This window comes from Haliaeetus leucocephalus, unplaced genomic scaffold (assembly GCF_000737465.1).
Source record: "Haliaeetus leucocephalus isolate CR32 unplaced genomic scaffold, Haliaeetus_leucocephalus-4.0 Scaffold240, whole genome shotgun sequence".
NCBI classification, from domain to species: domain Eukaryota; kingdom Metazoa; phylum Chordata; class Aves; order Accipitriformes; family Accipitridae; genus Haliaeetus; species Haliaeetus leucocephalus.
In genome coordinates this window covers 2234035-2257834 of record NW_010972676.1, presented here as the reverse complement: position 1 = coordinate 2257834, position 23800 = coordinate 2234035, and the positions used below count along the sequence as shown (strand labels likewise).

Below are 23800 nucleotides of genomic sequence, written 5' to 3'. Positions count from 1 at the left end.
GATCCTTCTGGCAGCAAGCTGCCAGGGCACAGGGAAGAGCTGACAGTTTCTCCAGTAGGTATTCTTCTGAGAAGGAATTGGAAGAAAAGATTCTGCTTAATGAATTGCTCTGCCTCCTATGTAATAACATATTTATGTTGTTATGAAGCCTCCAACGAAGCTGCATCTGATAAGAGTGATAGGTTTCCAGTTTGATCTTATTTTAGATTGCATCAAACCGAGGATAAAAAGACTCTTTGTTCCAAGAAGAAAAAGAGAAAAAAAAGAACCAAAACATCTGGTGAGAAGCTGATGTGCTCAGGACAACTCTGAAAGAGGTTGATAGTGATGGATTACGACACACAACTTCAATACGTCCCCACAAGTGTTACGTGAAGAGACAAGATAATTCTTCCCTTGTCTAAGATTCTTTTTAAGAGTTTTCTGTTTTTCAGAGAAGGGGAGAGGAAAGAGTGTAACAGTGAACTCCCTGTGTGTTTCTCCATGATCCTTGCAACTAGTCTAGTCTGAACTGAAGGCTTCTTTCAAGACTCATGTATTTGGAGAGTGCTAATTGTAGACCATATCCCGGCTCCTCTTTGAAGCCTTTCATGATGGATCATCTCCTTTGCTGGAGCAGAGACCTGCTCAGGAGCTCCCCAACGGAGGATCCAGTGCCCAGAAGAGGACCCTGAGGAGTGTTGGGTTTTGGTGTGTTCAGTCAGGTCTGCTAGATAGAGGTCCTTCATTGCTTGTGGTACCTGAGGATTTGGCCCTTATTCTTTCCTTCCTCTCTCAAACCACTAAAAAAGGTATTTTCTACTGCAGATTATGAAGCGTTTCCTACTTTGTCCTTAAAAACAGGCTTGCATCATTGGACCCTGTGCCGATTCCTGCTGCATGTGCACAGCTTGCAGTTGGAGGTAGAGTCAGACCCATGTAGCTAAGGGCAGATCCGGGTCCTGAGTGAGAAACTGAGGGAGCAGTGTGATGGGAAGGGGTGTTCTGTTTCATTCAGAAAGACACTCCCAAAACCCAAAGGAGCAATGCGTGGGTAAAGTGCTTTCGTGCAGATCTTTTCAGGAAGAATCAAGTCTGTTGTCAGCATTTGTGACATTTTCTCTGTTCCCTTTCTTTGGGCAGTTTGCCACTGTAGCATACATAGGTGACATTAGGATTTTCAGACTGTCATTTCCGAAGGCACTCTTATCTACTCGGTACTTGATATTTTTCCAGGACACAGAGGTGGCTCTTTCCCCTCTGTTAATTAACTTTTTTTGCCCATGTTTGCCTGCCTTATAAATTCCTCTGACATCAGGTTCTAGGATTAAACAAATTGATACCACATTTCTAGTGTGAGTGTGACACTGAGCTGACTGCCTTGGAGCCTGAAAAATTCTGACACACGAACAGAGCAAATACAGAGGAAATTCCCATTCAGCCTCCCCTGCACCCTCCTGCCCGGCTCCCTGGGAACCAGGCTGCTGACTTGAATAGCCTGTGTTGATAGGAAACAGGGCAGTCCCAAAGCCTTCCCACCCATCAGTGGTTTTCTGCTCCAAGGATGCCAGTTGTGATATTTTTCAGAAATACCTGTATCTATTCACTGTGTCCGGGCTTCACTGTGATGCAATTACAGAACAGTGCTAACCTGGTAGGGAGCCAACTCCATGCAGTAGCCAGATTAAGTTGTCTTATTTGGTTAACAGTGTTTTGGTAGTTTGTTAAATCCTGGTAGGAGTAGAAAGGTAAGGAGTGGAAAGAGCAAATCTTACAGATTATCTGCTCTTGGTTGATCACTTCTGTTGCTATAATCCTGGTCTGAATGGTGAGCTGTGGGAATAAGCATTTAATGTTTTGCTATTGTCTTGTCTTAAACATGTGCATTGTTTTAACAGAATAAGCATATTCTCTAGCTATTTTTTCCAGTTTGCTGTTTTTATCACTGGTGTGGAACATAGTGCTTGTTTTCTTTATCTGGAATGAAAACATTAGTTCATCTCAGATAGCACAAGCCATCAGATGGTAAGGCATTATAAAAGCTGCTGACACGGGACAAATTCAGACCTGTGGTGTGCAGCTTGAAGAGACTTCATGCTCTTGTTATGAGTCCCTCAAGATACTCAGCTACTCCCTCAGCAGCAGCAAAGAGAAACAGGAGTTGGTTGTGCTAGAGTCAAATCCCTCTTGCCTTACTGAGGCCAGGAGGCAGCAGCAATGTGTGTGGGGAGGCCAGCATGGATGCAGCAGGTGAGACAGCGCCTGCTTCTTCCCTGCAGTCCTCCATGTGTGAGCTGTGACACTGCTCTGCAGTAGCCTTGGGCTGGCTGAGGTTAACCTGGGTCTTGCTACATAGCACATGGTGAGGTCCATGAGGGGTTTCTGCAGGGTGCTGGTGAGGCAGACAGGTTCTCTCTGGCTGTCCTCTCCCCCTCGCTGCGTTAGCTCCCAGTCTGGCTCATCCAAGATGCTCACCAAGTCCATGGCGGGGCTGGTTCCCAGCTACACCCTGCCACCTCTGTTTCTTATCCTGAGAGTGCTTCTTGGTATGAAAGTGCAGGAAAATCATGACTTCACATGGGCACAGCCCTTCCTCATGACCATATTCTGCCCCTTATTTCTTGGCCAGCCCGTAGTCCTGCCCTACCATGCATATCCTCAACCCATGGTATCTCTAAGATTGGGGAGAACATGGCTCAGTGCATTTTTATCAAAGTGTGAATGTTTGCCATACAGTACTTAACATTCAGGCCTGCTATGATTCCTCTGACATTATGCACAAACTGAAGCCAAAAAAGACGATACTCTCAATACATAATCATAAAATAGAAGGTATCATACTTTGCCGGCAGCTGACTGCAAATCAAAGGAACAGGCTGCACAGTACTTAGCTAACACCTGCCTTTGCAATATGGGAAAATTCCTGATTTGCACTCTCCTTAATAGAGCAGTCTAGTAACCAGTTCAGTTTGATGTTAGCAGCTACTATGAGAGACCAGCTGTACACCCAGACACCTTACACAAATATTATGGGGTGTCAGTGTTGGGAAGTGGCTTGCCAGCTGATGTTTCTCGGTGCATCTAGAATGAAAAGGGCATGAAGAGCTCTTCCAAGGGCAGTCAGCCAGAATTCTCTCCTTGTCCAAATGTTTTTTGGGTACCCCCGTTTCCTCTAGGAGTTATCTGTGACAAGACTGGGTTTCAGGGTAGCATCGTGGTACTAGTGCTAGAGGCTGTGCTGTCAGATACTTATCAGCATGCACTAAATCATGTTCTCTTTAAAGATACATATTTCAAGAGAGATGGGGACAGGAACACCTGAAGCAGGAAAAGCTGTGAGGCATAAGGAAGGGGATTTACTTTCATTGCACTACCTCTTTGCAAGGTATTTTTAACATCTGCACCTCCTCCAGGCTCGTTTTGCATCAGCTGCAGATGCTCTGACAAAGGTAAAAAAAAAAAGAAGAAAAAAAAAAAAAAAAAAGCCATGATCTGAATTACACTGTTTTGTCCTCAGTTCCTGGCTGTGATGCTCATTAGCCTGGATGGGATTTAAGTGTGAAGAGGGAGAGGGCAACAGACTCTAGTGCCTACCAGGGACAGTAGGAGAGGACTGGAGTTCCTCTGTTGCCCGGTGCTGTCGTGCTCACTGGCTGTACCTGGCTGGGGGCTGTGTCTTGGCATCCCTGCTGTGCCTGGCAGGGGGATCTCAGCAGCGTAGGACTTCAGCAAGACTGATTGCCTGAGACATGTCCACCCAGAAACCCCTGAGGAGGGGGGTTGGGCTGTAGGTGTCCTAGCATGGGGGGGGCAGGGCTGGACTGAGGCAGCCGGGGCTCAGTTTTGATCTAGGGGCATGAGATGACTTTTTGGAGCAGTTTGGTGAGCGAGTGGGAGGAGGGTTACAAATATGAGGGAAGAATCATGATGGATTTATCACAGCCTGAAATAAATTAACCTCTGGGAGGAATGATTTTGTAATGATTTGCTTTTAGATACTCTGACACATCCAAATAACCCCAAACCTTCTGCAAACATTGTAATGAATTCAATCTCCAACATCCTGTGAGAAGGATAGAAATAGCACTATTTACATGGTTAAAGGAGCCAAGGATGCTTCTCTCAGTATTGCATTTTACACCTCTGGGACTGGCCTTCTCTCTTGTTTTTGTGGCTATGGAGCCTCATGGTGGGGTGAAATGCAGCAGCAGTGAACAGCTAGAGAGCTTTTCTGAACTCAGTTAGCTGAGATCCTGCAGCCCCAGTGTGTTACACTACACGCCGTGGCTGCAGCGGCTCCCGGCACAGCCTGTGGCAGGTGGGCCCACGGCCAAGGGGAGCCTGCATGGGCCAGGGCAGTGAGGCCAGGAACACGTGGGGGAAGAAGCAGGGATCTGAGCCCCGTCTCAGCTCATGTCAGTGGTGGCTGTGGGCATGGCTATTCCCTCTATGGGGACATTGCCACAAAGCAGCCTGGCTCCGTTCCTGAGGGGAAAGTGGTCAAGTGATTTAATATTCAGCACTCTCAAATGCAGTAACGAATTTGATAGCCAAAATGATCTGCTAACCTAGCCAGCTGAGGGGACGTTTGAAGGACAATCCACGCCCATAGCCAGGCAGTGTGATATTTTCTTGTCATCAGCCTCCTGCCTATTCCTTTCCACTCCAGGGCAGTTAATCATAAATGAGATGTTTGTTCGATGCTGTTTTCATGCATGCTCTGCCCTGTCTCCGTTTCCAAGAGACCGTGAAGTCGGTGGGTTACATCCCACCCCGGCTTCGGCAGCATTTGCAGGAGGGCCGGCTCTTTCAGGGGTACCCGGATTGAACCACACATTTTGGCTGCTGAAGGCTTGGGCAGGCCAATAGTTTTCTGAAGGGAAGCCGAGCATCCCAAAGTGCATCTTCTCTTACTCACAAATGTATCTTAAATCCAGAGTGCTTAGGACAGTGCGGAGGTTGTATTAGTTCAGCCATCGAATGCACCCTGAGCGCCTCCGTGCTCCACTGCGAGGGCTGCTCAGCTGGGGGTTGCAAGTCAAGAGCTGGGAGAGATGGCTGGGTTTCAGTTACAGACTTCTATGGGATAGTGTAATTCTCTTTGGGCCTGACCCAGAGTTGGCTTGAGTCACTGAGTGTATCTGTTATCTTCAAGGAGATTTGGAGCAGCCCTCTGCTTGCTGCTGGTTTGGCTTCTGCCGTGCTCACTTGCCTTTCTGTAAAGCTCTTGCAGGGGCTGGGAGCATGTGCTCTCAAGCAAGCGGTTAGCAACACATCAGCTGTATACAGGGAGAAATTTCTCTGACGCAGCAGTGGAGGGAACATACACTGTATCTTGCAGATTTACTCCTTGTAAAACACCTCTAGCTCTCCATAGATATCTGCAGATAATCTCCTGCCAAGTGAACCCAGAGATATTTATAGTGCAGTTTCAGCAATGACATAATGTCAAGTTAGCAAACAAATGAACTTTGAAATAAAAGGAGAGCAAAAATACAGTCAAGAGTGCATTTATTTTAGAGTCAATAAAAAAAAGGTTAAATAATAATAGGGAATGTTTCAAGGGTGGGTCAGGTTAAAAAGCAAAGAAAGCAAAGCATTTTCATAGTGCTGTAAGACTGTTTTGTGTGCACTGACTTTGAATTACAAAGACAAATGATAAAAACTTTGCTTCCCACTGAGATAAAGTGCTGTGGTGCCGAGTACCATACAAATGCCTGCAGAAAGCTAAGATAAATGCTCCTTCAAAAAGGATTGAAACTGCTCTGAATTCAAGCATTTAAAAAATTCTATATTCCATTCACAAAGTTGTGTAAAATTAAGCAATTTTAGCTATGGGTGTGACTTTTCCCTTGCTTTCTGTCTTTTTTTCCTCTGTCTCTTTCCTCTGTTTTGTGGTGCCGGCTGGCTGGAGGTTATTTGAAGCTCTGCTAGCACAGCAAGGTATTGGACTGATGCCACCCTGCTGAAACATGCACTCTGCTTTGCCTGGGGTGGGAGTGTGGAGGTTTTTGTCTGGTCATGTCACGTTTTAATTAGAGCACCTCACACTTCTGCTGCTCTTTATTGTTTGTCAGGGAGCTTGGGCCGCAGCATGGGGCTCTTCCTCCCCGTCCATATTCCTCCTGGGGCCAGGCCCTGCTCTTCCCCAGACGCAATCCCCACGCTTTCCCCCTTTCTTTCGTTTCTAAAGCCTGTGTGGGAGAATGCACCTGACCAGCAGCTTTGACAAACGTGTAGGAGTCTCCTTGCTGGGGCGGCCACGTTTGCTCTCCCTAGTTTCAGGCAGGTCTCCCACACGAATCCTGCTTGAGGAGGTAGGGGAAACCATTGTGCAGCCAGACCCTGCTTACTGACAGCAGGCCAGGAGATGGGGGTTCCCCAGGCAGTCGGTTCCCACTGCCTTATCTTGGTTTACCAAACCAGGAGATTTTTAAAGGGTTGTTCGTGGCTTACACTGAACCTGCAAGCCCTGGTGGGTAACAGCACATGGAGAAGTGGTGGAAGTGCTCATGCTTTTGGGTGCTATCAAGTGCAAGGGCTAGCAGGATCAGGACCTCATCTGCAAAATTTATCAGCAACTGAGCCGGTGGCGGTAAAGGCAGTCTTTGGGAACCGTTGGGATCCTTTGGGATCCATTTCCTTGTTTATAGTCCTTTCAGAGAGGCCGGACACTGAAAAGGCCTTTTGTCCTGAGGGCACCAAGGCAGTGTGGAAGGATGCATACTGCAGTAAAACAACTGTCAACAAAACTTCAATCCTCGTCACAAATCCTGTGGCAGCAGAAATCGGACGGAAGAGGCTGGACAAGAAGAAAGTTTTAATCTGCCATGACAGGAAACAAAGCTGTGTCTTGTCAAAAATTTCTGCTCCCTTTTTTCTGCCTGCCTGTCACACGTCAGCAATCCTCACTATGACCTTCTTGTACAAATGCAGCTTTACAGAAATGAGCTCAGAGAATGAATTGTAACAACCTGGTTTATAAAGGAAGGAAAGGCTTAGGCAGGCACTGTAACTTAAATTGCATTTGATATGACAAGTGCTGAGCCACAGGATGTTTATATTTGACTCCTATTTTTTATATTGAAGCAAGTTGCTGTTTTTCCTGTTGCTTTGACGGTGTGGCACAGTGATGCCTGGGTACTCACAGGCACTGGGAGGGGGGTCCCATGGGAGACTGGAGCCCACGGGACACACTGCCCTCCCTGACGCTCCTCTCAGCCAGGAGCATGACACAAGCCTGATGATGGGAGTTATTCTCCTACGAAAGCTGGTGAGCAGCAATTCCCATCACATAGGCAGGAAGACTGCTCTGTCAGTGCAAATGCACATGATAACCTGTTTTCCAAGGGCAGGGTCACCCCAGCACCCTGCAGAGGTTGCTCCACAGCTGTTTGTGAGCAGGAACCCAAGGGCCAGCAAAATGCAAACTCATCCTGAATGGCTTCTGCCTAAAATACATCAACTACAGAGCACTCTGGTCAAAATTGCTCTTAGTCAAGCTACTAATGACATGGCATTCACGAGGGTAGGACGCATGCCCAGTTTCAAAGAGCTTTTACCCTAAGGCACCCATTTGCTAAGGGTTCTATCCTGGAAATAGCTAAGGACTTTAATGGGAAACTCTGTAGGACTGTGCAAGTTCAGGATTTGAAGCTGTCAAGACACACAAGATAAAACACGATTTTAAATATATGTTTCAGCTCAGCTATGACGTTAAGACAGCAGTCCTGTAAAACTGCCAGCAAAATCATTGGCAATCCCAATCAAATTATGTTAAGCATGGTAACTTCTTTGTAATTGGTTTATCTCAGTGCATGCTTGGAACAAGGAGGTTTTTTATTCTTTAAAAAAAATAACCCTGATATTTGATTTCATTCAAATGAATTTTATTGCTGGGTAAGGAGAAATGTAGGGTGTGTCTGCAGGTGGATGTGTCTTTGTTTGTAAGGACTCATAAGAACTTAGGCAATTATTTTTAAAATGTTGCTGACTCTGCCTATGCAAACGCTTGCTTCTCCACAATAAAGAGATTGCAGAGGACAGGAGGAGCTCCCATACCGAAGAATTTTTCAATTTGACTGCCGAGTCCTCTTGCCTTTCCTGTCCTTCCCTATAGCACAGGGTATATTCAGTCAGTGATTGTCATAGCAACCCTTTCTTGGGTGGTCTCATCTCTTTCTGGGAGATAAATTTTTCATTGAAAAAATAGTAAATGGGCAGATTTCAAAATGTGTGGAGGGGAATTAGTCACCCAAATTCCACTGGCATTCAGCACGTCTCTGTCTCACCTCTCTGGTTATGGAAATACCTTCTCAGGATAGGTTTTTTGGGTGGGTTGGTTTGGGAGGAGGGTGAGCGCATTGGAGTTGGGGTTTTTTCTTGACAAAGTCTTTTCAAATAGTTGTTCTAATATACATGTTAAGTCTAATGAGGACAACTAGTATGTCATTTAATCAGAGACTTCCATGTTTTCTGGAATTCTAGGCAGAGCTGGAATTCTAGGGCAGACTTTGAGCAGGAGACACTTATATTTCCCTTTTCCTTGCCCCATGTATGAATTTTGTCTCCTTCACTTTTCCTTCCCTCACAATCAGCAGTGAGAAAATTTGTAACTGCATTCACACCAACCACTGTACTAATGCAGGGTAACTCAAATTAGGGGGTAAACATGTAAAGTCTGAGGTTACTAGGGAGCTGGAATATTTCTATGCTGAGGTTGTCTGGAGTGAATTCCTTCCTTTTCCAGACCTGGCCATTCAACTACATTTTCTTTCATTTTAGGGGAGCACCTGCGAATCTGCCCACAAGGCTATACCTGCTGCACCAGCGAGATGGAGGAGAACTTTGCAAACAAAAGCCGAAGTGAATTTGAAGCCATGATGAAAGAGGCTGGTCGCTCTGTGCAGACGACCCTAACAGCGCAGCACAGAAGCTTTGACAGTAAGTAAAACCTGCTCGGTTCCCCTTGCTCAGGATCCAGTCACTACTTAACTTTCCAAGCACTGTTCAATCCAGGGATTCATGCTTGACTTGCCTTCTTCTGCATCTTGCTCAATAATTTGCGTGAAATGTTGACCTTCAATAGGAATTGTACCTCTGGCAGTGTTTTTGCAAGACCAAGTCATTTTGAGAACTTCATTTCAGTGAAGCCATTGAAGGATGCTGGCAGGCACTCATACCAACAAATTGCATACCTTGGCAGCGACACAGCTTTTACAAGCATGGCGTAATCGAGTCTTACCACAGCAGCGTAACATTTGAGGTAGTGATGTAAAACTTGGCACTATGCCTTGAGCTGTAAGTTGAACAATATGGTAAAGGTGAGTGGATAGCCCTCACTAGGTGGGGAGGGTTTAAGGAGGCATGGTTTTTTCTTGTCCTTTCCACATAGATTGCAAATGAAGAGGTGGTTAGTTCACATTAGATGCTTATACCTTTCAGTTTCATACAAATACCAGAAAACGTTGTACAGCAGTGAGGGTTTTAGAGGCTGTGGCACATAAGATGTCGTAGAGAAACATACTCTCCAAAGTACAAGTATCCCTGCTAACGTGCTAAGCAAAGGCTAAGGATGGCTCTCTTACTTCTATTGTTCCCTGAAGAATCCATTTTGCAGTGCACAGTAAGCCTCAAGGTCTGAAGGCCACTGGAAATAAATGGTTTATTGGCAAAATTGAGGTGACCTATGACTCAGAAACTGTATCCATTATCAGATTTTGAAGAAGGTCAGACATTTAGAATCACAGTCCTCCTAACTTTATCAACAGTCATCACATGGAGTTATCATGAAAAGAATAGGAGTTAGGGAAAGAAGCTGTAATAGCCAGAAAGGTGGAACTGGAAATTTCAAGCAGTAAATAATAGATCTAAAGAAATAAGCCTGACCTTCAGGGAGCTGATAACCAAGATTAAGTGCTTTTGCACTAAATAGAAAGAAAAAGCAGTGCATCTCTGCAAAATGCATTGTAACTGTGTGGCCAAGGTTGACCACAGCAAAGGCATTCCTTTAAAAGCTCAAAACTGATTGATTTTCACCTGCCTTAAAAAGCGATAACCAGGATTTTCAAAAGAGCCTTATAATGCTGGTTGCTCAGACTAATGTCTGAATGGGACCTGACGTAGCTGCCACTGAGAGTGATCACTGACCTCTGAAATCCAGCCCTTTGCAAGGGTTAATGCAGAACATCCACCAGCCTTGGCACCTTCTCCCTCCACTGCCTGTTGCAGCATTGGCTGGTATACCTGCTCTTTATTTTTTCCACAGACACTCAAAAGAACATAGTCCTACATCTGTCATGTAAGAGAGTGCAAAATTTGATGGAAGCTTTGAGGATTATATTGACGAGCAGAAATTGCCTAGTGAAGAACTGGTTTAGTATGAGTGTGATGTTTTGGAGGATTAATAATAGTAACAGCCATAAGAATAATAGTAAGCAAAACCAAGCATATGAAAGGGGGATGCTTGTGTTGAGATGCCAGTTAGAGCTGTAAGGGCTTCCCTTTTTTTTTTTTTTTATTTTCTCCCTTGTTCCCCAGCATTTTACAAAAAGAGATCTTCATTTCTGTGGTGCATACCTGAGTTTCTTTTAAGCATCAAATAAAGTAAGTGTTCAATAAGCCAAGTATTACTTAAGACCATAATGCACAGATCATTGGTGTTTTGCAGTGAGAATAACCTCACTTGAGCCCACAAGGCCAAGAAGATGTCTCCTGCTCCCATTATACCTTTTTGGTTTGTTTAACTACCCTTGCAATCAATATAGAGTTTATAATTTATGCAAGACATGATTTAAAAAAAATAATTCATCACATTATGTCCAAGTTTCAAGTATGACTTTACCTACAAGCAGTATTATTATTTTTTCTTTAGCTACTGTATAGATGGTTTAAAATTGAGGGAGTTCTGGTCATGGGGCAATGGAATCACCTCAGCTCCTGAAACATTGCCATAGAAACCACCCTATCTTCCAGTTAATGTTATTAGTCTCACAGTTAACAAGACTTGTTGCAGGTAGTGGTGTTTCAAGCTGTTCAATAAAAGAGTTTTTTAATGTCAGATTGATAAGTTCTAGTCTTTCTGGCACCGGCTGCCTGGTTTTGCTGGATTTCCTCAGCAGCAGCTTAGAGTGCGGGTTTTGGTGTTGCAGAGGTATGGATGCACAGCTTGTCTTCATATTAGTGATTTCGTTTGGCCTTAGGAGGACGTAGTGGAGGAGGCTCCACTGGATGGGGATGTCTAACACTTTCTCATAGTATTTGCAGCCTGGAGATCAGATTATTCATATATTCTCTGCTACCAGGTGTGGCATATTGAACTTTGGGCCTGGAGCTGTCTTTTTTAGATTCATCACGGTAAATCTTGCTTCTGTAATCTCACCGCTGATCATGGCAATAGTCTCTACTTGTAAATTTCCCTGAAGCTCCAGCTAGAAAATAGCAAGGCTACAGCAATCTGCCTCTGAAATAATATTCTCCATGCTAGTGTTCAACAGTTTGCTTTAGAGAATAATTCATCCTTGCAGGTTGTGCTCTGTAAAGCCCTAAATTGTCAGAGCGCCTCTACTCTGAGCTATGGCTTTGTCCCATTGCAAGGAATTATAATCTGTTGTTTCAGTCTCACTGGCTGCTTTTGGGGCAAACACTGGCTAAGAGCAGAGTGTCCTTTATCTCATAGAAAGTATTTTTAGAGAAAATATACATCTGAAATACAGATGACATATGATAGGTATAGCCATATATTCAAAAGTGATATATGTGGAACAGGATCCTATGGTTTGAGTGCTCTCTCTGCATAGTAGAGGATACATGCCTTCTGGGATGCCCTTCCTCCAGGATCTTCCAGGGCTAAATTTGAAGTTTAACAGCCTACAGTATTGCTTAGCTGCTTACTAGTGCATTTGTTGTTTTGCTTTAGTTTGTTGTAGTTAGCAGGATCTGGGGGCATGATATTTGAGCTAGACATGTGGTCATTGGCTTGGTGTTAACCTTTTAGCCGAAAAGGTAGAATTTTGCTCTACAACTGATTGGTTTTAATTTAAAAAAGAAAAAAAAGCACACTGATTGGGATGGGAGCAATGGGATCGTATGCTTTTGATAAGTCAGTGTTAGGGAGGACTTTGGGGTCAGGGTAGCGGTATTTCGTTAGCAGGATTATATGCACAAATTCTTTGTTAATTCTGATGTCCCAGGGCTCTTGGTCAGGCTGGGGGGGGGGTGTAGTTATCTGGGTGCACAGCCTGTGGCAGGGACCTACTGAAGGCTGCTAGGTTGGTTTTGGTTAGAGTTTATTTGCCTGGAAAATTGTAAGAGAAAAACCTGAATAATGAAAATGAAAACAACATAGGAGTCTTGGAGGCAGCTGGGACAGTCTCTGTTGAGACTGGTACTAAATATTGTTTTAAAGATGCTACCGACAATTATACGTGCCTCAGAGATTTTCATTGCAGAATGTGCTTGTTTTCAGACTGCTATTATCTCAGTGGATGGGAAATTTTCGGTATCTGTTGTTATAAAATAAATACTTTGACAAGGAACTTTGTTCAAGCAGATTGTTTCAAGAAACTGATGAGAGTTGCCTGTTGCCCCCTCTGCTGGCTGCAGAACGGGAGTTAGCCAGTGAAGTCCTTTGGTTCTTGAGTTGTGCTGAGAGCAAGTTATAAACATGGGGCAGGTTGGGGGGGATTCCTTGGGAAAATGAGCTTTTTTTTTTTTTTGCATATCACACAACTGTATGTCAGTGTTGTACAAAGTCCTGGGACTTTCAAACTCCTGTCCTTCCCAATGAAGCTTGTGCCTCCATACTCTATTACAGGGATGAGCCTAGAAAAACCTCTGGACCATGCAGGAAAGGCCAGAGGAGTGATTTGTGATGCCTGGTCAGAGCCTGGGAAGGCTGCACGGGCTGGGGCTGTACGGCTGGCAGAGGACACGGAAAGAGGGAGCAAGAGCAAGCGGTGCTTAGAGTGACAATGAGGGGCTACAAGCAGCAAGGAACAAGGCTGTTTTTCTAGTCTTGATGAAAGCTCCCTTGTTGAGAGTTTAATCCTTGTCCGTCTCTCTCTTTTCTCCCTTTTTCCCCACTTAAATCACTTTTTAATAATACTGCAATGCTGTGCCAATCTTTCCTTCCCAATCATTTTGGTACACTTAGCAAGCGCTCCCTGTGTGTCTGCTGACCTTTAGCTGTGAGCCAGGAAATCTGTCCTTTCAGAATTGTTTCATGTTTTCAGGAAATATCAACAAGCCAAACTGAAAATCTTGGCTTTTATTCCACACTGCACAGTCTAAAAATGATTTGTAGCTCTCATAAATTCTGGGATTTTTAAGCTGTGGCAATCAAATGCAGATTAAAAATTATGTATTTCATAAGCGGCTGCTCATTGGAAAGCTGATGTCATGTAAAAGCTTTCGTAATGTCCACTGTTGCTAGCTGGAAATTGCGTATGCAAACACAGACCATACAGATAATTAACATTATCTGAGAGTTAGTTTTAGACAGTTACATATTTCTTATGAAGATGAATCATTGTTTTAAATGTTACAACTGATGGTTTAGATTTTAGAGATTTCTAAAGGTCCCCATGGTACCTAATGTTTCAGTCCCTAAAAGGACTCTTTGGGGAGAGAGGCATATATACATACATTTATTTACATATACTCTGGATGCTTAAGGAAGCTGTTCAGGAGGCTGTGGAGTAAGCCCAGCAGGCAGAGCTCTGTCCTACCCCACTGACTTTAAACCTGGACTACAAAATCCAGACCTGCATCTGAATTTTGCAGGTGTTTTCTCAGTTGATGATAACATGAACCAAACCCTGCCAGCTGGAAAATTTAAGGTATCCCAATTTGGTGGCACACACACCAAAAGATGTGTTCTGAGAGATGTGGGACTACTCTGTGCGGAAAATGATTGACACAAGACTAAAGCAATGATTGTCTGGGCCACAGGGACTGCAGTGCCTGTGTCCCCAAACACATTGCCCCAACACAACTGCTCTGCACTTCCAGCGTCCTGCTGCCACTGCTCTCGGCTGTGGGTGTTTCATGGAGGTATCACGTGGTTTGAGTTTGGTGAGGTGCTGCCTAAAAGATACTGTGTTTATGTAGAAACAGGAAATAAATCTTCCAGGGGCTGGTTGTACCTCAAAATATGGAAATGCTGCTGTGTTTTGAAATAAATTCCTTTGTTTCAAAGGTTGTGGAAAGGAGCACTTCTGGAGTCAGCGGTGTCCCTGTGGCAGTCCCAGCCTGTGCTCAGTGAGCTGGCTACCTCCCGCCGCCCCTGGCATCGGCACTGGCTGCTCCCTAGGGCCAAGCGTTTGAGTTTGGACTTTAAATGTATTGCTTTTGACCCAGAAGCCCATAATTAGCCAGGAACACTTTTTTTGTGGTAAGTCCCCACGCTGGGGCTCTGCCCCTGAAAATGTGGTGTGTGGCCTCAGTTGGTGGCCTTGGCCATGGGCTCAGCTCTGCGGAAGAGCGCTGACCTCCAGGGCATCCAGGGCAGATGGGAGGTGGCAGCAGGTCCCAGTGCCTGCAGGGCAGCAGGCTTAGCCGTCCCTCCAGGTGCATGGTGGGGACATCGGGATGACTTCCACAGCTCACCTGCTGTTAGCTTTTACAAACATCAATCTTGTATTGGCCTTCTGCTGGTCTCATAACTGAACATCTAATATCAAGCAGTGCCTGTGCACAGGCATCTTTTCCAATCTGAAAATTATAAACAGACCTAAAACACTTCAGCCCCCAAACAAAAAGCTAGTAGAGTCAGGGAAACCGAGGAAGAGCGGGGAATTAAGGGGAGGAAGGTGTTTGAGATAAGCAGGAAGCTTAAAAATCCTTTTTCCTAGTGACATGACAAAGAAACAGGAGGAAAAGAAACCTGGGAGTCAATCACTTTTGCTAAATAAATGTTCATCACCTGCACCGTATTTCTCTGACAGGTCTGACAGGTCCTGTTTGGCAAAATTGTGCTGCTCAAAGCACTGTTAATTGTTTTGTGACCCCTCCTGCATGGTGCTTGGGCAGCATCATTCAGAAGAAGCCCAGTTGTCCCCCAGCTTTGCCTCTGGGGCATGTTATCAAAAGTACTTACAAGATGGGCTATCAAAGATGATTCCTTTGGCTCCTCTGGACTTCCTGCCCTTAGGGTTGGTTTTGGGATGAGATAGAAAGAGAGAGAATGTCCTTTAACCTGGAAATAAAAAAGCACGGTCCCAGGTGGATCGAGGACAGAGAAACAAGTAAGGGGGTTCCCTTGGAGGCCTCCTTAGGAGGAAGGCAGCAAGCACCGACGCTTGCCTCCTTCCTTCTTTCCCCCAAGGAACAACCTTAAGAAAACCCCAGCACGAGGCAGGACTGATGCTAGTCCGGCTGTCACTCCCCCGCAATCATGCTCCGCAGAAAGAAGATGCTTTCATGTGTGGTGCTGAGCATCTCGTTTGGTATTTATGGTTTCCTGGAATGGGGTGCGGCGTCTACTGAGGCGCATTCCTGGGCTCGGCAAGATTAATCCTGACAAGTAGCTGCCTCAGGAAAGCAAACGCTTAGACTCACCTGTAACAGCTCCAGCACCTGGAGTTTTCTCTCCCCTTACAGCCACTTCTTTTCACATTTAATCTGTAAGGCTCTGTTGTGTGCTGCAGGGTATATTGCAATGTACGTGCAGCACTTTGCTTAACAGATGGCATAGGCACAATATTCTCTTTTATAGAAAGAAAAGAGAACAAAATAAGGCAGTGGCAGTGGCTGGGATGAGAGCACTGCACTGAGGTGCCTCCTGCAAGGGCTTGCACACCCCAAGAGGTGAGCTGCTTCATCCCTGCAGAAGTCAGATTAGGTAGAAAAGGTAGATCAGGCATCTCGGTGTCAGCACCTGTCACCACGTTTTGTCACACACTCAAAAAAAGCTGCTTCTGAGTGCTCAGAGAACAGTGAAATGTGCATCTGCTTGGGGACATAAAAGAAAGCACCTGCTCCTCTGAGATACTGGATGACACAGGCATATTTTGCAAGAAATTACTGATGTCAAGATAGTAATTTCAGAAGAAAGTGTTGGCAGAGTTTATTTTGAAGTTCAGGAATCAATACATGAATCTCTTTGAAAACCTCTGATTTCACAGAGTAAGCAGCCAAGCAGCCAAACTTTTATTACAAGCACTGGACGTTGCCTTCAGTGACTGAAGAAGCATTACACCCAGGTGGCTGGATGGAGGTCAGAGCAGTGAAACAGGGGATGAACAGCTGAGGTTTTTCTGCATGGCTCAGCAGAACAGCCTGTGTCTTGAACCAGTTTATGCTCATCCATCTTCCAACTGGTTTACTGGTTTCCACATGAAGCAGTTTTCACCCTTCAGCTCTCTGATACTCAGTGTTTCTCGTAAGAGGAAAATACTAGGATTTCCTGGGCTGCTCTTATTGCAAAGAAATGTAGGTGCTCTGAATCAGCTCTTGAGTGGGTAATTGCCCCGCAGCTTAGCACTTGCCAGGAATCACATCTTTGTTCCTAGCCGGGTGCTGTGGTAATTTGGGAGCATCAAGGGCTCCAGCAGCAAGGTGCTATCCCTGCTTACAGATTGGCATACACAATAGGCTTGAAAATACACTACTGAAGTATGTGGCATGTCCTGACATAGGAGGTTGTATTATTTTGAGTACTTCAAGATACCTGTTCTCGTTTGAGATTATAGGAGTACTTTGTTCTCTCTCATCAGAAATGATTGCAGCAAACTGTTGATTCTGCTTTATTAGTTATTGGCATTGAAGTAGCACATTCATAGAGCCAAGAAGCGTCTTGTAACTGTAATGCACTGCAGGACATCCTGCCTGGCTGAGACTCAACCTGTGGTCCAAGGACTTTGCTTAAACAAAAACAAACAAACCAACAAACTGGTTTGGGTGAGTGGACTGTGGAAGGAAGAGATAAGTGGAAAGTCATATGACAGGTTTGTGCTAGAGGTAGGAACAGAGCTCAAGTCCCTTGGCTTTGGGTAAGGTGCAGGAGGACCAGAAGTCCCTCTAGTTCCTAAAATGCAGTGATCCTCTTCTGGTAAGAGAGCAAAAGCCATCATGTCATTCCGTGTCTTACAGGGGTTTATCAACCAAGACCTTTCCCTACATTCATTCTCAGCACCCTCAACCTAAGAGGGAATAGGCAGTGGCTCTAAATGCCACTGGGTCATTGGTATGAGTGGTTTTATGTGTAAGGCTCCTTCCAAGGTGGAAGCAATGATCAAAATCATGAGGGAGGTCTGCAAACAACTTGTATAAATGGGTGCAAGGGTATAACAGAGTTTTTCGGCATGTGGTAACCTGTGTGATTAGTGGAGTTGGGCTGATTTTTAGAGTGTAGCATGACCACCAGAGGTATGAATGGGAGCTTGAAGGTGCTCTGTGCCTATGAAAACTAGGCTGAGAATTGATCTATCTGCAGGGAGAGTCAAAGATAATCCCTCGTTGTGGTAGAAAGAAGCTGAATGCCTTTGCTGACAACATTTCACCTTTGTATTTGCTATGGCTGCTTAAGGATGCTTCACTTCTCCCCCACTTTCCTATTCTCATTTCATTTCCTCCCTTCAGACCGACACAGCTTCTTGCATTAAAAAGCACAGTTAATATGGTGTAGTATGTGCAGAGCTTTTTCCAATGCCTCACTTTCCTTCCAGGCTATGTTGGGTTATTTTGATTCTATTTTTTGTATTTTCTGAAATCAGCCAGGTTAGAGGGAAAGAAAACCCTCATTTTACCCAGCAGTTTGTAGCTACTTCCGAAGAAACTGAGTAGTGTTAAGTCATTCTCATTAAACCTGCAGGTTTGGCCAAGATGCCAATGAGCTGGGTTTGTTTCACTGTAAAGAGAAATAGAAAGCAGAATACCCAGCTTCCATAGGACTGGATTCTGCAAAATATGAGTCCAGCATCAGGTGCTTTGAGTCGGTGGAGCCAAGGGTAGGATACACTACGAATTTTACTTCAGCTAGGTTCCCATCTTTAGGAGAGGACATGTAAGAACGATAGTTTCATCAAGGGCCCTTAAAGATTTCTCTTAAGTAATACACATTCTAATCAGCTGCTATCCCAGCAAGATCTGTCTTTTGCAGAAAGTTGCTCTACGTTGCTCAGCAATGATTCCTGCTGACCAAGGGGGTAACTTCAGTGCATGTTTCACCTGAAGGCCAGCATGAGAGCAGCCCATACAAGAGCCCTGGTAGAAAAACAGTGAGGCTGCATTCATTAGTAGAGAAAAGAAATAAGGATTCATTTTTTCCCTCCAAAGCACCTTTTTATCAATTACCTAGCTTAATTTTTGCATGTAATGCTGGAACTCTTGTCTCCATTTGTCATAGCTGCACCTCCAAGAGGGATGCATACGTTTCAACGTTGATCACTACATCTGCTACTTAAAACAACAACCATAATCTCTTTCCCCGGTTCAACCTGCAAGAGCTGCCAAATGAGAGTCTGAAACAAAATTAAACATAATAGGAAAAATTACCATAAAAAGAGCCATGAAAATTGGTTGGATTTTCATTCTTACATGAAGAATGAGGGCTGTGATATTTTTCAAAGCAGTACAGTCAAGAGCATTAATTCATTGGAACTCAGTGGCTTGGAGATGCTGATTAAGGGAAAGGGTCAAATATATAAATATATATATATGTGTATGTACATATATAGACAGGTGTGTGTATTTCAGTTGAAATGGGGCAAGCTGCAATTTTAGGAATTGCTGTATTCTTTATAGGTACTACTGGGAATGAATATTATAGTATATTTACATGTCAATAGGTAATAAGCTTGTTATTTTGACTTGGGAATGCCACAAATACCTAGTTAAATGTGAATGCTAAATTGCGGACTCCGGCTGTTCTTAAACAGAAGTGAAGCTCTAAATGAAGGAGAAATCGGATACAGGAAGAGGAGTAGCTTCACTGTGAATACTGGGGTCTTCAAATTCTTGGTTTTCATTTCCAGTAGTGTTTTGCAAGTAATGCACTGCTGAGCACCCCAGTGGTGACTGTCTCTGCTTTGCAGGTTCCCAAGCTGCATGGCAATGATTAAAATAAATAAAGCCAACACCCCCAATCTCCCTCCCCAAAAGCCCGACACAGCTGCGAGCTGGGGATCAGACTGCTGGTTAATCAAGGCTTGGGGAAATAATGTTTGTTACAATTTAAGATCAGTGTCGAGTCTGGATTCAGCTTTTAACACACTGGAGATAATTGAGCAGCTTCCTACGGCCCCAGCGGTATAGCGATTCACCTGTAAAATGCAACCTCTGTTTTACTGCTGCTAAAAATGAATAAATTGGTCCTCAAGGACTAATGAATGCCAATAAAAGTATTGCGCGGCAGCGTGTAGTAAACTTGTCGTGGAGGAAATGGCTGGAATTTACTTTCCTGAGAGCAGGATTTCGGCTCTCTTCTGGTGTGCCCATACATGCCTGTGGCTCTGCTCCTGCCCTCCCAGTCATTAGGAGAAGCAAGGGCTTAGGTGGAAATATCCAAGAATAATATATAGCCATAATTTTTTTCCTTTGTGCTTTATTTGTGACATCTGAGGGCAGAAGTAGAGCATCCTGTTTGTCTTGGTTCACTGTAAATCAAGGACTTGTCTTAATATTTGGTCTCCAATTTTGGCTCCCAGTTAATAACAGTAGAGAGGTAGCATTCCTCCTCCTCCCCCAACACTCACCACTTTGGCTTGCATCAAGAGCCTGGGAGCGCCAACTGGTCTTCCTCCTTCACACTTTCAAGTGAATAGGAAGTCTATGCAGTTGGCTGTACCCATGACAAAAACACCCAGTATTTTAAATGTCAGGCATGCATTTGCTGGAGCTCAGAAAAATCATGGCTATTTCAAACCTGAATTTTGTCCAGCTTGAGGAGCTCTTTGAAAGGATATAATTGGTTTTGTTTCTGCAGGATTTGGCATCCTCTGCTTTTCTGTTGCAGTAGTTTTTAGTCAGGTTGGAGAAGATGTGGTTGAGCTAAGCTGGGTAAGCTTTCCTCTCATCCCCTCGCCATGTCAAGCTCCCTGCAGGTTGTGGTAAAGCCCAGCCTGGTAGCACGTTTGCCTTCCTGGTAGTGCCTGACCTGTCACCATCAGGTCCCTGAACTGGTGCACAGTCCAGCTTCTGTTTGACCATGTCTGCTGTATGAAACAGGTAAGAAACACTAAATATTTTCATGTTTGCATAGTCCAGCATGAAAAAGCAAGAAGGAGAAAGACTAGAACTGAGATTTCTCGTGCAGTCTTAATTTGTGCTTCCCTCTCTGGCACAAATAAACTATTGATACTCACTCTTTAATGATGTGATCCTAAACTATTTTTTTTCTCACAGGCCCCTTGCAGGGCATATGTAGATGATGTCTGCTGAATCATCATCATTCATTGGGTAACATGGTACGTTATTTACTGTACAGCAGCCAAATCCTGCACTCAGTACATAATTATTAATTTCCTCATAGGCTAATTAAAGATTGTATCATAATGCACACTGTCGTGGTTTAACCCCAGCCAGCAACTAAGCACCACGCAGCAGCTCACTCACTCCCCCCCCATCCAGTGGGATGGGGGAGAAAATCAGGAAAAGAAGTAAAACTCATGGGTTGAGATAAGAACGGTTTAATAGAACAGAAAAGAAGAAACTAATAATGATAATGATAACACTAATAAAATGACAACAGTAGTAATAAAAGGATTGAAATGTACAAATGATGCACAGGGCAATTGCTCACCACCCGCCGACCAACACCCAGCCAGTCCCTGAGCCGCGATTCCCTGCCACCCCCTTCCCAGTTCCTAAACTAGATGGGACGTCCCATGGTATGGAATACACTGTTGGCCAGTTTGGGTCAGGTGCCCTGGCTGGGCATGAGAAGCTGAAAAATCCTTGACTATAGTCTAAACACTACTGAGCAACAACTGAAAACGTCAGTGTTATCAACATTCTTCACATACTGAACTCAAAACATAGCACCGTACCAGCTACTAGGAAGACAGTTAACTCTATCCCAGCTGAAACCAGGACACACACGCGTCAGGGAGCTGAATTAAGGTTTCACCAGCAACTTGATTTTTTTCCTTTCCCTAAGTATGGGGATGTTTGGCTTTGCAATTCTAAGACAGACTTGACTGTAGTCTTTACAAATCTAACATAAGGCCCCACCTTCACCCTGGAGATTCTGGTTTGTGGCATCAGATCGGCAGCAGCCATTTTGGGAGCCCCGTGCTCTGGCAGCTGCCTTCCCCGCTTTGCCAGGCAGCTGAGTGTGTGCTGCTAGCCCAGGAGGTGCAGAAAGAGCCGCAGCCCCGATTGCTGGGCCAGCCTGCCTCCCTCCCCTTGATCACCGCCTGCTCCAGCGTGCTGTGGCCAGACAGCTTCTGGGGGAAAAAAGCAAAGGCAGGTAGCTGGTCCTGTTGTAAAGCACCGACTCCTTTCCTTAATCTCAGCCTTAGAAACAGTTCACATGTTTGGCTGACCTTCTTCCCCAAAATTCATCTTAAAGCAGATCCCCAGCACGGAAGGTTTGTGTAAGATGTGTAAGCTAAGTTTGCTGTGAGGTATATAATTACAGGAGCAGAGTAGTCCAGGAGCTTTTCAGTCTGCTCAGCAAAAATTTGCATCAAGTATGATTAGTTAAGTGATATCTTTAAAGACCTCTTTATGTGATTACCCCTTTTTTTTGTTGTCTAAAAGAGAGAAAATGACATATTTAGACAGCAAAAGATTTAGAGAGGGGTAATGTTTTTATTACTTGTTTCTTCGGTGTTTGGCACAGTGTGGTTGAGATCTTCCAGCGCTATAATAACAGTTATAATAAATGTGCATTGCTAATGAAATTGTATTTTTGTACTTCCAACATCACAAGTGAACTGATACAGACTCAAACTGTTACCTGAGAAAAAAAAATAGCTTATCTTTGTTGTTGCCTTTAAACTGTGATAAGCATTTCTGTTGGAAAACAAACAAGTGCTTTTTTGCATTTTTAAAGTTAATGCACAGAAAGTCTTCGGTTGATTAGCAGAGGTCCTGCGTAGGATGGCTGTTTCATTACCAAAAGTTTAAGTGAGCTATAAATATATTTTATGTCCTTGTACGAGTTCAGAGTACCATGAACTATCATTAAAAGATTCTGGGCACTGCATGCATAGGAGCAACATAGGAAATAAATGTTTGACCTTTCTTACCTTTGGTCACCAGTAAGTAATTGCTCTCTATGCTTCCTGCCTACATTACTTACTGTTTTGGCTTAAATACAAGAGGAAAATGCCTACTGAGAATGCTGAATGAACATTCACAATTCAATAGTTCTTCTGTTTGGATTTTTTCTCTTCTCTAGAAGGTGCAGTGGAAAATGCCAAGCTATTAAGAAGCTAACAATTACCTTTCATTATGCAGGCCAGCTTCAGCTATGAACGAGAGAGATTTGCAGTCTATTGTTATTTCCTTTTCTTTCTGAAAACAAAACAAGAAATGCTAATCGAGACATTTTATACAGCTGAAGCACAGTGTGTCTGACACAGTTCTGTTTTATTCCTAGCCAAGGAAAACACCATACATGTATCATACTGGAGTCGGATCTGCCTGTGGATTAACATCCCCGGAGATTTACTGGGAAGCTGACTCACCTAAGAGTCTTTTCTGTAAAACTGAGCCAAGTTTTGACACTGAATAAGTTGATGTAACTGGGTTAGGACATGGCCCAATGATTTTCAGGTTTGCACTGAGGAATAAAGCTGTGACAGACTATATAATTCTGAAAAAAAAACCCAGAAAATTAAATACACAGTAACAAATATAAAATTTTATCTCTCGGGGCCAAAGAAAATAGAACAAGCTGTTGTCTGCTGTGTGTAAAACAGGGAAGGAAACCATTGGTCAGTGAAGCTAATGGAAATGAGTTTACAAGATCTGACTATCTGTTATTTGAATCTGTAGTTACTGAGCTTGGAGTGCGAGCCTGTTGGGCTCACAGCCTCCTGCTTACGATAGCTGCACGCTGCAGTTTTCTCTAAGCTCTTTGGGGCCATTTTCTTGATTTGTTCTGAGTGCTGGTGGGGCTGCCTGTGCAGCCTCACAGCTGGGACCTCTTTGGTCAGCGATGCTGAGGTCAGTAATGCTCCTGGAGGAGCTGGAAGTGTCCGCGGCAGCAGTTCGGGACACTTTTGCTGGAGGTGTTCACGGTAGAGGGTCAATAGGCACCTGTCTCGTGTATCTTCGCAGGGAAGGGACAAGGTAGCCAGCATGAAATGTGAAATGCTTGCTGTAAACCTACACCCGCTGCCCAGATAACAGCTGCCTCAGGAGTCTGCCCAGGTGAACTGGGGGTGAAATATGAGTCACCCCAAGAACTCATCTCATCAAACTCAACTGCTGAGTGAACAGTCATAACAGAAATATAGCTGTAGGAATAAATGTCTTTATTAGACCAAGGGTAAGCATTGTGGCAAGACTTACTAAAGAAGGGATACATGTAAGGCCATTAAGTGACTGCAGTGCCTGAGGGCAGTGATCCTGGTAGCCACTGCTCTTGTTTCAGCATGGGAGCTGGTGGGGCACAGGAGTGGGGAGGAAGTTCATGCCTCATCCTGCACTGAAGGGCACTGCCAGGCATTGCTGTTGGGGGATCTTTGACTTCTCCCTGAAACAGACAGAGATTAGCACCGCCAAAAAAAGGCTATTGAAACAAACTAACTGGCCTGTGCTCACAGCAACTCTTTCCCTGGTATCTCTGCTCTTCATTCCTAAACGAGTAGACATGCTGCTAGTCCCATGGCCCTTCTTATGGAGCATAAAGCCTCCCTTCTGTTTAAAT

General features: G+C 44.4%; 1 protein-coding gene across 1 annotated transcript in view; it reads left to right on the top strand.

The window, feature by feature from the left end:
• Positions 1-23800, top strand: part of GPC1 (glypican 1) — a 214946-nt gene that overhangs the window by 99009 nt on the left and 92137 nt on the right. Inside the window, exon 2 of the mRNA XM_010568237.1 lies at positions 8764-8922. Coding sequence (XP_010566539.1) covers positions 8764-8922 — 159 coding nt within the window. The remainder of the gene's footprint in view (positions 1-8763; positions 8923-23800) is intronic.